Source organism: Syngnathoides biaculeatus, chromosome 17, assembly GCF_019802595.1.
Source record: "Syngnathoides biaculeatus isolate LvHL_M chromosome 17, ASM1980259v1, whole genome shotgun sequence".
Classification (NCBI taxonomy): domain Eukaryota; kingdom Metazoa; phylum Chordata; class Actinopteri; order Syngnathiformes; family Syngnathidae; genus Syngnathoides; species Syngnathoides biaculeatus.
The window spans coordinates 8,059,169-8,071,837 of NC_084656.1; the positions used below are offsets into that span (position 1 = coordinate 8,059,169).

Sequence of the window (12,669 nt, forward strand, 5' to 3'; positions counted from 1 at the left end):
CCCCAAGTATTTGAAGTCATCCACCCTTGCTATCTCTCCTCCTCCTCCGACCCTCACATTCATGCACATATATTCTGTTTAACTTCGGCTAATCTTCATTCCTCTCCTTTCCAATGTATACCTCCATCTTTCTAACTGTTCCTCTGCCTGTTCCCTGCTTTCAGTGCAGATCACAATATCATCTGCAAACACCTTGATCCAAGGGGAATCCAGTGTAACCTCATTTGCCAGCCTATTACTACCGCAAACAGGAAGGGACTCAGCGCGGAACCCTGATGCAGTCACACCACCTTAAATTCTTCCGACATACCAACAGCACATCTCACCGCTGTTCTGCTGCCCTCATACATGTCCTGTACTATTCTAACATATTTCTCCACCACACCAGACTTGGGCATGCAGTACCACAGTTCCTCTCTTGGTACTCTGTCATAGGCTTTCTCTAGATCCACAAAGACACAATGTAGCTCCTTCTGACCTTCTCTGTACTTTTCCACTAGCATCCTCAAGGCAAATAATGCATCTGTGGTACTCTTTCTAGGCATGAAACCATACTGTTGCTCGCAGATATTTACTTCTGTCCTGAGTCTAGCCTCCATTACTCTTTCCCGTAACTTCATTGTGTGGCTCATCATCTTTATTCCTCTATAGTTTCCACAGCTCTGAACATCGCCTTTGTTCTTTAAAATGGGGACTACCACACTTTTCCTCGATTCTTCTGGCATCTTCTCGTCCGCTAGTATTCTGTTGAATAAGTTGGTCAAAAACTCCACAGCCATCTCTCCAAATTGTTTCCATACCTCAACGGGTATGTCATTGGGACGAACTGTCTTTCCATTTTTCCATTCTGTTCAGGGCTTTTTCTAACTTCCCCCTTACTAATCATTGCCACTTCCTGGTCATTCACGCTTGCCATTTCTCCCTCTTTCGTATCCTGGCCCAAACTTGCATACTGTGATTAAAAAAAAAAAAACATGAAAATTAGGTTTATGATGATGAAAGCCGAGTGGAACTCTATTGCCACTCAATGTTATTTCCACAAACAAAACTGCATCACTGTGACGTTAGGCAAATGCTCCTATTCTTTTTTTTTCTTTGTATTTTTCATTTTTTTTTACAGTGTCTGTCCTATGTCAGTGAGTGTGACTACAGTACTTTTCCCACTTCTGGACATCATCAAGTCTATCCTCCGCTTGATCCATTTTTAACTTTGTAATGTGAACCAAAATTTATAAGCCAGAAGCAAACGTTAAGATACAACTTTCCTCAAGTGAAGTGCTAAACAAAATTGAGTAATTAAAGTATTAATTAAGGTGTATGTACAAGTCAGAGTCACAGTCATCTTGCACCTTCAGCCGTTTATTTCCTTACATTCTTTCTATTGTTTTACATTATCCATACTGTACAAGTGCTGTAAACATTTGGCCCCAAGAGACGTTCAAGAAAGTACATAGAATATATTAAAAAAAAACAAAAGTGCTAGAATACGAAATCAAGTGTCACTGTTGTTTCTTTCAATATTAAATATCTATGGCTGTGGATACTCTCATTTTATCCAAGTCATTTCGTTCTCAGCGCATTAAACAACTGGATTGTTCCGAGTGTCTTACATGACAATGACAGTTGGAAATTCAAGGTTACAGCTGTCCTATCTTGCCTTTCTGAATGAACTGATGAAGACCGCGCAGGTAAGAGGTTCATGAACTAATGAAAATCTGCTGCGATGAAAGGTGTAGTTGTTTCCAAGACAACCAAAATAGCCCAGTTGGAATCAATTCAATGAGCTCATATAGCTCGATTTCATTTAAGACATCTTTTGACACCAACACACTTGTGTCTCAACCTTACCCTTCTGATAGAATCTTTCATCACAATCTAATCAGGCATAAGGTTTCTCTCAAGTGTGGGTTCTCGTGTGACTTATCAAGTTACCTTTTTGAGCAAATTTCTGACCACAAACCAAGCACGAAAAAGGTTTCTCACCAGTGTGTGTTCTAGTGTGTGTTGTCAACATGTGTCTACGAGAGAATCCTTGGCTGCAAACTGAGCAGGCAAAGGGCTTTTCTCCAGTGTGTCGTCTTGTGTGAGTAGTCAAAGCGTATTTGCGAGAGAATCTTTGTCCGCACACTATGCAGACAAAGGGTTTCTCACCAGTGTGGGTTCCCATGTGACTTCTCAAGTTCATTTTAAGAGAGAATCTTTGACCGCAAACTGAGCAGGCAAAGGGTTTCTCTCCAGTGTGCATTATTGTGTGTTTAGTCAGAGTTCCATTATCAGAGAATCTTTGCCCACATACTGAGCACACAAAAGGTTTCTCCCCAGTGTGGGTTCTCGAGTGACGAATTAAGTAATCCCTATGGGAGAATTTTCGTCCACAAAATGAGCAGACATAAGGTTTCTCTCCAGTGTGTGTTCTTGTGTGAAATATTAACGGTCCCTTTTGAGTGAATCTCTTACCGCAAGTTGAGCAGGAAAATGGTTTTTCTCCAGTGTGTGTTCTTGTGTGTCTCCCCAGGTTTCCCTTTTCAGAGAATCTTTGACCACAAACTGAACATGCAAAAGGCTTCTCCCCAGTGTGGCTAATCATATGACTTTTCAAACGACTCTTATAGTCAAAGGTTTTTCCACACTGAGAGCATTTCCATTGTTTGTTGTCATTGTGACTTCTCTTATGACATTCAGACTGTTCATCATCCTCCTCCTGGCTGCTGCCCGAAGCCTCCACCCCTCTGTTCTCCTCACTTTCACCTATAGCTTGATCTTCACTAATCACAGGGACACTTGCCACTAGAACTGTGATATCTTCCTCTTCCATGTGCAGGAATTCTTTCTCCTCTTCTTTGACGTGGGGAGGATCCAGTTCGTCATCCTCTTGAATGTGAGGGAATTCTTCCTCCTCTTCTTTGATGTGACGAGGCTCCAATTCTTTATCCTCTTGAATGTGAGGGAATTCTTGCTCTTCTTGATTGTGAGGAAATTCTTCCTCCTCCTCCTTGATGTGAGGAGGCTCCAATTCTTTATCCTCTTCAATGTGGGGGAATTCTTCCTCTTCTTTGATGAAGGGAGGCTCTAGTTCTCCGTCGTTTTGATTGTGAGGGAATTCTTCCTCCTCTTCTTTGATGTGGGGAGGTTGCAATTTTTTATCCTCTTGAATGTGAGGGAATTCTTCCTCTTCTTTGATGTGGGGAGGCTGTAGTTCTTCATCCTCTTGAATGTGAGGGAATTCTTCCTCCTCTTCTTTGATGTGGGGAGGTTGCAATTTTTTATCCTCTTGAATGTGAGGGAATTCTTCCTCTTCTTTGATGTGGGGAGGCTCCAATTCTTCATAGTCTTGAATGTGAGAAGACTCTGGCTCCTGTTGCTCCAGAAGATCTTCATTGATGTCTGCAAGGAACAAAGAGACAAACACATATGGGCCAAATGTCATTTGTTAATTCTGCAACCTCCTCTGGCCCACCAGAGATCTCATTAAGGAAAAAATGAGAATCACAGAACAATGCACAAGGTGGGGAAAATGTTTTGAAAAATGAGACGTTGGCACCCAAAGTAATTTTATTGGGCGTTAGCTTTTAAAGGTGGCCAGGGGTCACTACGGTGCTGTGTTGGGCCACCAATTATGCACAGACACTGGCCCGCTCACGACAGTCCAAATTTCTATGTCACAGAAAATTTTTGCCGGCTGCAAATGGCCTAAAAGTACATTTTTAGTGTTGGCAATTATCTGGCAAACAGTCCAGGCATTTATTACATTGTTACTCTTTAGGACGGATGAAATAGTTGACTTCGTCATTAGATGCTAGTAAGCAAGAGTTGTCAAAAACGTGCACCCCATTTTCATACTTAGCGACTATCTCCTTCCTTAAATGCACAACTTTCCTTCTTCCTTTGTGCTGGTAGCACCACTGTCTTTGTTTGTGGCCATAGCAAAGAATATACAGGAAAAAAAAACATCTTGAGAAGCAATCGTGGTTCTGCGTGCTCCCACAATGACAGCCTGACTAACTCGAAGTGGGCAGTGATTGGCTCGGTACCGCCCTGTGTGGTGTGCGTTCGTCATCGCTCGGCTACGGGTTCAACATGAGTTCATCTTTGCTTGGGTGTAGAGAATCAGAGAATTGAGTCAAACACCAAGGCATTTTTTTACAATGATTTTTTTGGGACAAATTCCAATTTGTATGACGCCTGAGTAGTTTGAACTCAGTTTCCACAGTAATATATCCTTGGGTTGCAATCATGTGATAATCGCTGCCATTTCTACAGACAAGCTAGGCATTGCAGATGACATCACCATGGCAACGTCCACGGACCCATGTGTAAGCAGTGAGCGGTGGAAGTTTTCTGCCTACTTTAATTCACTCAATGATGTCACCAAAGCGAGATATGTGGAAGATATGTGCAGAAGATCAAACTCTGTGAAGATATCGATCCGTATACTCTCCACAACGATGTACTTTCAAAGGATCTGAAAGACCTCCCTGAAGTAGAATATCTGGACACTAGAAATACACATGCTTACCGCTTAAAAAATGATCAGAAGAGTCTTTCAAATAACCACTTGCCTTGTGTACTTGAGTTTTCTTCAGCTCTCTACGTCGTATATTTGCAAGCCACTTTTCTTGGCGTTTTTTCCATAACTCCATTGTATCTTCTCCTTCCTGGAATCTAATCTTTGGAACACGAAAAAAAATCGCTTTCCAATGTCTCTTTCCGCAATTTCCACATCCATAGACGCGACAAAAATCTGGCATGATGAGCATGGACAGCTGACTGTTTGTAACAATGGCGGTCAAGTACCCGGATGAACAAGTGTGACATCACGTGCAACCCAGTCATTCTAGTGAGGTTCGTACGCTGTCATTGCCGTGAATGCAAATGTACAAATAATTTCTTAAAGGGGGCTTAAATAAGACAGAATAAAAATGCTAAATGCAACTCAATCACTAAAACTTAACATCTTATTAATATAAGGGGCCAGTACAAATTATGACAGTCACCACTCAAAATTGAGACAGCAATTAAACAATGTCACATCATTGACCCGCATCAAAAATTATCGTCTCGATGTCGGAATCCTTTCTATCCCATCATGTGCACTTTATGCTTTATATTTCATGTGGACTCAAAGGAAATTCATGAGTGTGCATGTCTTCTCTAGCTACCATGGTTTGTTTAAAGGAAGGACCAACACTGTGAACATTGACACTTGTTCCATAGTTCTGGTCTTACAAAAGATGTCCGCAAAAAAATTTCCCCAAAATAGACTGGCAGGGCTCAAGACCAAGAGTTCCCACTGTAGTGCCTGTAGGCACCAGATTGTCCCAAATGATGTCCAAATCTCAATCAAATACCTTGACAATGTATTAAAAACAACAACTTTTTTTTTCCAGGAATATACATAATTATGTGTCTGTTTATTGTTATAGAATGCATAGACAGACAGACAAATAGTAAATGGGGGATTTCTCCTTTTTTTAAAAGTCCAGAAGATCATTTATTTTCTATTTAAAGTAATATACATTTAACCACAGTTTACGTATCCCGTTTTTTTACAATCTGTGGGCTTTATCTTGTCAACTCAAATGCGACCGGATACACTCGTTACTGGGGGATGACAATTGAAGTGGATCACGACGACTGTATTATAACCAAAAAAATGGAGCGGTGTGTTGGTGGTAACTGGTTCTCAGGAAAGGACAAAATGTAACGTAGCCTAGCAAGCCAGTGCTAACGCCAATGGTTGTGTGTAAAGATGCTCCCATTCTGCTGAATACATTATCTAACCAGAGCAGTGATTTCCAACTTTTGTGGAGCCAAGCCAAATACTTTACAATTGAAAAATCTCCCGGCACACCAACAAACAGAAATGTCACAAAAATGAGATACATTAGTTGGTGTATATACTCACTGCCATCTAATAGAAGAACATTCATTTGTCTGTCGCTATGCCTCATTGGCATAAATAGATGAACAAAGATACATTTTTATTGTAAATATATATGTTGAGAATTAACTCCACAAGCATATACAGTAAATGAACAGGCCATTTAAATGGATCCCTTGCTCTATCTTGTGATCAGATTGGGGATCAGTTATTGGTTTTTAAAGTGGCTGATTGGTCCCAAAATCCTGATTGTGTAAGGCCATTTAACTACCCTGCCTGGTCATTTCAGCTACATCTGCTTGTAATCAATAAATCAGTCAAATCACAAAACATTTTAGCATTTACCATTAGCAACAGAGAACTGAACAAATATGTATGACTGGTGATATGTATAGTTGTGCTCATGCAGAAGAAGAATGATTGTCCTTTTATGAAATACCTGACAATGAGTACATTTTTTGTCATGTCACCTTTAAAATCTTAAAAGTTAGTGCTGGCATGCTGTAAAAGTGCTGGGAAAAACGGAAGTCAAGTGCATTGACACTAGATAAGACGCTCCCCTTTGAACCACGTGCTCCCCGATGGGGGCAAAGTGTCAGCACAGTCCATGTTAGTAGACAGATGGTGTGGTTGGAAACCAACATACAGTGAAAAAAATAAGTATTTGAACACCCTGTTATATTGCAAGTTCTCCCACTTAGAAATCATGGAGGGGTCTGAAATTTTCATCGTAGGTGCATGTCCACTGTGACGGAGATAATAAAGACAAATCCAGAAATCACAATGTATGATTTTTTTAAAAAAATGTGTGATACAGCTGCAAATAAGTATTTGAACACCTGTGTAAAACAATGTTAATACTTGGTACAGTAGCCTTTGTTTGCAATTACAGATGTCAAACATTTCCTGTAGTTGTTCACCAAGTTTGCACACACTGCAAGAGGCAATTTGGCCCACTACTCTACACAGATCTTCTCTAGATCAGACAGGTTTCTGGGCTGTGGCTGAGAAACACAGAGTTTCAGCTCTCTCCAAAGATTTTCTATTGGGTTTACGTCTGGAGACTGGCTCGGCCACGCCAGAACCTCGATATGCTTCTTACAGAGCCACTCCTTGGTTTTCCTGGCCGTGTGCTTCAGGTCATTGTCATGTTGAATGACCTAGCCACGACCCATCTTCAATGCTCTGCCTGAGAGAAAGAGGTTGTTCCCCAAAATCTCACAATACATGACCGTGGTCATCCTCTCCTTAATACAGTGCAGTCGTCCTGTCCTATGTGCAGAAAAATGGCCCAAAAGCGTGATGCTACCACCCCCATGATTCACAGTAGGGATGGTGTTCTTGGGATGGAACTCATCATTCATCTTCCTCCAAACATGGTTAGTGGAATTATGACTAAAAAGTTCCATTTTGATCTCACAAAACTTTCTCCAATGACTCCTCTGTATCATCCAAATGGTCAGGCCTTGACATATGCTGATTTAAGCACAGGAACGTTCCGTGCCATGCATGATTTCAAACCATGACGTCTAAGTGTATTACCAACAGTCCCCTTGGAGACGGTGGTCCCAGCTCTTTTGAGGTCATTGACCAAGTCCTGTTTCGTAGTCCTGGGCTGATTCCTCACCTTTCGAAGGATCATTGAGACCCCACGAGGTGACATCTTCCATGGGGCTCCACTCCGATTGAGATTGACTTCCATTTTCTAATGATTGCGCCAACAGTGGACCTTTTTTCACCAAGCTGCTTGGCAATTTCTCAGTAGCCCTTACCGGCCGCGTGGAGTTGTACAAATTTGTCTCTGGTGTCTTTGGACAGCTCTTTGGTCTTTCCTATGTTACAAGTTTGAGTCTTATTGATTATATGGGGTGGACAGGTGTCTTTATGCAACTACCTCACACAGGTGCATCTGATTCAGGATAATACATGGAGTGGAGGTGGACTTTTAAAGGCGGACTAACAGGTCTTTGAGGGTCAGAATTCTAGCTGATAGACAGGTGTTCAAATACTTATTTGCAGCTGCATAAATATTTTAAAAAAATCATACATTGTGTTTTATGGATTTTTCTTTTTTATTCTCTCTCTCATAGCGGACATGCACCTACGATGAAAATTTCAGGCCTCTCCATTTCTAAGTGGGAGAACTTGCAATCTAGCAGGGTGTTCAAATACTTATTTTCTTCACTGTAAGACTGGTTTGATGAGAGAGAGAGAGAACTTTTCAGCTTTAATTCTAACAGATTGCGTGGAGAAAAGCAGAATGAAGTGTATTCCCATTTCTTAAATGTTTTAAGGCTGTTAAAGCCCTAACCACACACTTTATAAACTTCTCAGACAGGTTTTAACATTTTCTCAGATGTATCTATGTTTGTTCATATTCTTTATCGTTGTATTGGTTAAACACTCAAAGTTCAAACATTCATACATAAAAAAATACCCTATTCTAGAATGAAACCAAAGATCAAACCCTGTTAGAGGTCAAAACATTAGAGAAATAAGTACATATGTCCCTCCGCCACTTTATCCATGATGTGTTTTCCTATATAATCAAAAAACATTATAGTTTCATTCATCTATCCATTTTCTGACCCACTTATCCACACAAGGGTCGCGGGAGTGCCGTAGCCTATCCTAGTTATCATCGGGTGGGAGGCGGATTACACCCTGAACTGGTTTGCCAGCACATAGACACATTTGCACTCCCAATCAAACCTAGGGGCAATTTAGATTGTCCAATTAACGCATGTTTTGGGATGTGGGAGGAAACCGGAGTGTCCGGAGAAAAGGCAGGCACGGAGAGAACATACGAACTCCACACAGGCGGTCCTCAGAACTGAGACCAGCACTCTATCCAATTGTGCCACTGTGTCTATTATAGTTTTTAGAAATTAAGGTAATTATCAAGGTTGGACAAAAGAAATTATTAATAGTGACTCAGTTGTGTTTTACACTTCCTCTGGCAAAACATACCATAATTTCTTGCACATAATGAGTCCTGAAGTATAATGCGCACCCCCAAAGTTGACCTAAAGAAAAAAAAAAAAAAAAAGAAAGAAAACCCTTCTACCAATGTACAATGCACACCACCAATTTGCTGCTATCCATGAGCTCAAAATATTGGGAATTATCTGTATTTCTATTTTTTCTAGTTTTGTACTTTCATTGTTTGTATTTGTATTGTTTTATAAAAAAAAAACGTCTGTACAACAATTATTACATGTACTGATGCAGCGGTAAGATACAGTATATCTTGGGACAGGCCACAGACATGCTTCTCCTGGTCCCTGCAATTGTCAGAACAGAATCCCTCAACCAACTCAAATAAATGGTCAACAATGCCAAAACATTTTATTAATACTGTTATGAACACATATTACAGTCATAAATTAACACTGTTTAATGTGTATGGAATGTGGAATTTCTAACGCAAAATATCTTATCTAAATCTAAAATATATGTTCAACTGTACCATAAAATGCATAACCTTTTTAATGTTTTTACCGAAAAATGTGTTTATAAATTGAAGTCCGCGAACTGTGACCAAGTTTTCCGTGTCTTAAAAAACCCTCCTGTCGTGTGGCTGACCTCTGACGTCACTAAAGGATCCTGTTGCGGGACTAGCATTAGCCTGGAGCCTTTCGTAGTCACGCCGAAGAAAAACTCATTTGTTTCGAGAATACATAGATTTCCGATGAGGTTGCCACAGTACCAGGATTCCCTTGTCCGCTATCTTGTGTGTCAGAACCAAGTGAAGCATTTGTCAGCAAAGCAAGCCCTTTTCGTCCGGATCCTTTAGGATAACGTTTATCCAGGCCTGTTGGTCTGTAGTCTTTGGCATACTCTGGTACAAGGGATAGCAATACTGGTTTGGTTCCTCCAGATTTAAGATTCTTGAAAAAAGATGAAATTTCAGCATCGGATGGTTCTTCCACATTCGGTAGCTTACGTCGTTTTGTGGGAGAAGGGGTTTCGCCTGTCAAAAGTGCCTTGTCCAGTTTCTTCTTTGTCATCTTTGCAGAGGTGAAGTCAATGTCTTGAACCATTTTATATTGTACCTGTTAAAAATACATGCAGATATAAGAAATATAATAACGTGAATATTTTAAAATCAGAATAAATCATCCACAAGATGTTAATCCTACAGCTGTGTGTAACTTTTTAAAAAGTATTTTTGGTACCTTGTCAAAAGTAAGCTGTTTTCAATTAAATACTTGAAACAACAAGGAATGAATAAATTATGTATTCTATGCAAAGGTATGACAGAATTCTTCAAGAGGGGAAGAAAAAAAAAAAAAAAAATCGACTTACATTTTTAACTGAAGAGGGCAGTAACCAGTAAGACTTCTCTTCTGTAACTGTCTTGCTATCCCATAATTTTACTGAAGCCTCAACTGCAAAAAGAAGGTCAGCCACGTGTGAACACACTTCTCCAAGACCAGCCACACAGGTAGAATGACCGTAGATAATGCAGCCATTTTTTGGGATATGATCCAGGGATGTAGTAGTGGATCAGTAGACCTCTGAGAATGTCTTACTCGAGCTGCCATTACACACTTATCACCGATCACACGCTGCCGTACATGTTGAACCCAGCCACTTATAAAGTAATTGCAGGCTTGTAGAGACCTGTAAGCCGTTAGTTCATCAAGGGTATATGCCCTCACAGAATTCATGAGATAATTAAAGATATCGTGATATGTATTGTCAGGGTAGCCTTCCACATCGTCACTCCAGTCACTTGCCTGAAATTCATATGGATCTTTGTCCCCAAAGTCCTTCAATTTCTCCAAGTAACTGGCTCTGCTTAAAGCATCATGTGTTTTTGTCCACTGTGTTTGCATTTGCTTTGCACGACATCATAACTCTTGCACCAATCGGATTAATTAAGGATAGAAAAAAAACTTCACATTTCACCTTTCACCCATGTTCGCTAACCTCTATGACACAGAAGATGGCGGCCGTTGCAAGTCATGACGGGTACTACCAGTAATTGGAAACTTAGCTATGTATGGAGGCGACGACTCCTTGTCCTAATTTTTTTTTTTTTTAACAATTATAGTTAATGATTGGGAGTTTGTGTAAAACCAGGGGTCAATTATTTAAATATTGGTAATTATATTGAAAAAAATCTGAGTAGATCCAACACTATGTAGGATTTATTCGTGATTGAGAACAGATCCAGCAACTAAGTATTTGTATGCGTCCAGACGTTTATACGCTTTCAAACTCTTCTGTGCAAATCAACGACTTTTCACCAGATACATGTGTAAATCCAATTGTCCAAGATAGTGAAGCGAATTAACAGTCTAATTTCTTATAGGCGAGAACATCAACTTCGGGATTAAGTATGAATCCTCGATGCCAAGTGTCACTCATTTTTCCACGTACCTTCGTTTATTATCATCTTCTAAATGTTTAACGATATCGGACAAAACTCTGGGCGTCGTGCTATAAGACAAAGTTTTGTTTCGTCTAAATGGAATTAACTTTCAATAATGCTTTGTTTAACCCGTGTGACGGCCTGAACGATCCCCGTGCTGAAAAATCTTCTTGTGATGAACGCACATGCGCATATATTAAGGTTAGGGTTCCTGCTACACTCGCATAAAGAATGATATAACATACGTCAGCTAACTATGTAGAAGAAGGGGAACTATGAGACAGAGGGATTTCCCAGCACGCGTCTTTTAAGTCCCAAGAACTGCTCTGTTAGTAACGAATGCGCATTAATCACAAGATTTTTCAGCACGGGGGACCGTTCAGATCGTCACACCAGCAATAAGGCGACGTAAACAAAAATCACGTGATTTTATCACACGATCTCAATACCGCATAATACGTGATAATTAAACGTAATGTAATACGGTGACCGTAAAGAAACACAAAAAATGTGAGAGAGAATTGACCAAACCTGCACTGTGTAACTCGACTGGTGGCTGAAGCCCGCAACCAGCGTCCAGTTGGTGACGTTGTGGACCGTTCTCATCTGTTGGTCCACAAAAATCCTCCTCGTACTCTGCTGTCCTTCTTGCACACATTTTCTCAAGACAACCACAACACTTTCCGCTCAAACATGAGCTCTACTCAGCAAAATAGTGATCGCAAAGGTGGCTCTTTGTTAGCAGGCTAGGCTAGGCTAGGCTACGGCAGGCCGCAAACCTTCAAAGTCCACCGAGAAGAACTTAACCGGATACGAATATTGAATTAATTGTGCTTTAGTTTGGGAAATAGTGATGGACGCATTGCGTCGAGGACACTGTCCGTTAGTTGCTAATTCAGAAAGATTTAATGAAGCGTGTCCAGGCAAACATGGCTGTTACGTGATCAAAGCGCATGTGCAACGCACGAAAAAAAGAACTACGCCCCGTTTCGTATTCTCGTTTTTACTTAGGAACTTTACTCAAGTGCCGCACCTGAGCAGGATGAACCGGAAGTACTTGAAGGATATGTCGTCTAAATTTTAAAAATTGTCCAGGAAAAGTACCGCGATGTCACCTTTAGCAAAGTTAGTCCTGAGCAAGTTTCATGATCGGTAAGGAACTTTATCATTCACAATACTCTTTATATTATTAATTACAATACAATATAATTATAATACAAGGTCAATATTACAAATTTTTTTTACACAGCAATTTTTTTTCTTCTAAATAAAACTAAAAAGTATTTTTTTCATATCGTTTGAAGTATTTTTTGTTTACCTCAAGACATAAAGCACCGTGTTGCAGGCACAATAGTCCCTTGACTTTAGTTCGCAGAATTTCTTCTTTCAGGGAAACTGCAACCTATTC

General features: G+C 40.3%; 1 protein-coding gene across 2 annotated transcripts; it reads right to left on the reverse strand.

The window, feature by feature from the left end:
- Positions 1-1,351: 1,351 nt before the first annotated feature.
- Positions 1,352-12,301, reverse strand: LOC133490587 (zinc finger protein 260-like). Of its 2 annotated transcripts, none has more exons than XM_061800849.1 (4): positions 11,793-12,301; positions 10,190-10,272; positions 9,828-9,936; positions 1,352-3,384 (listed from the first exon to the last, which is right to left on the reverse strand). In XM_061800849.1, exons 1-4 carry the CDS (start codon positions 11,917-11,919, stop codon positions 1,898-1,900), a joined length of 1,806 nt encoding a protein of 601 aa, XP_061656833.1. In that variant the 5' UTR covers positions 11,920-12,301; the 3' UTR covers positions 1,352-1,897. The 2 variants fall into 2 exon arrangements, 1 of the variants encoding a protein (XP_061656833.1); XR_009792250.1 differs by lacking the exon at positions 1,352-3,384 and adding an exon at positions 9,213-9,722 and having other exon boundaries at positions 11,793-12,290.
- Positions 12,302-12,669: the final 368 nt, after the last annotated feature.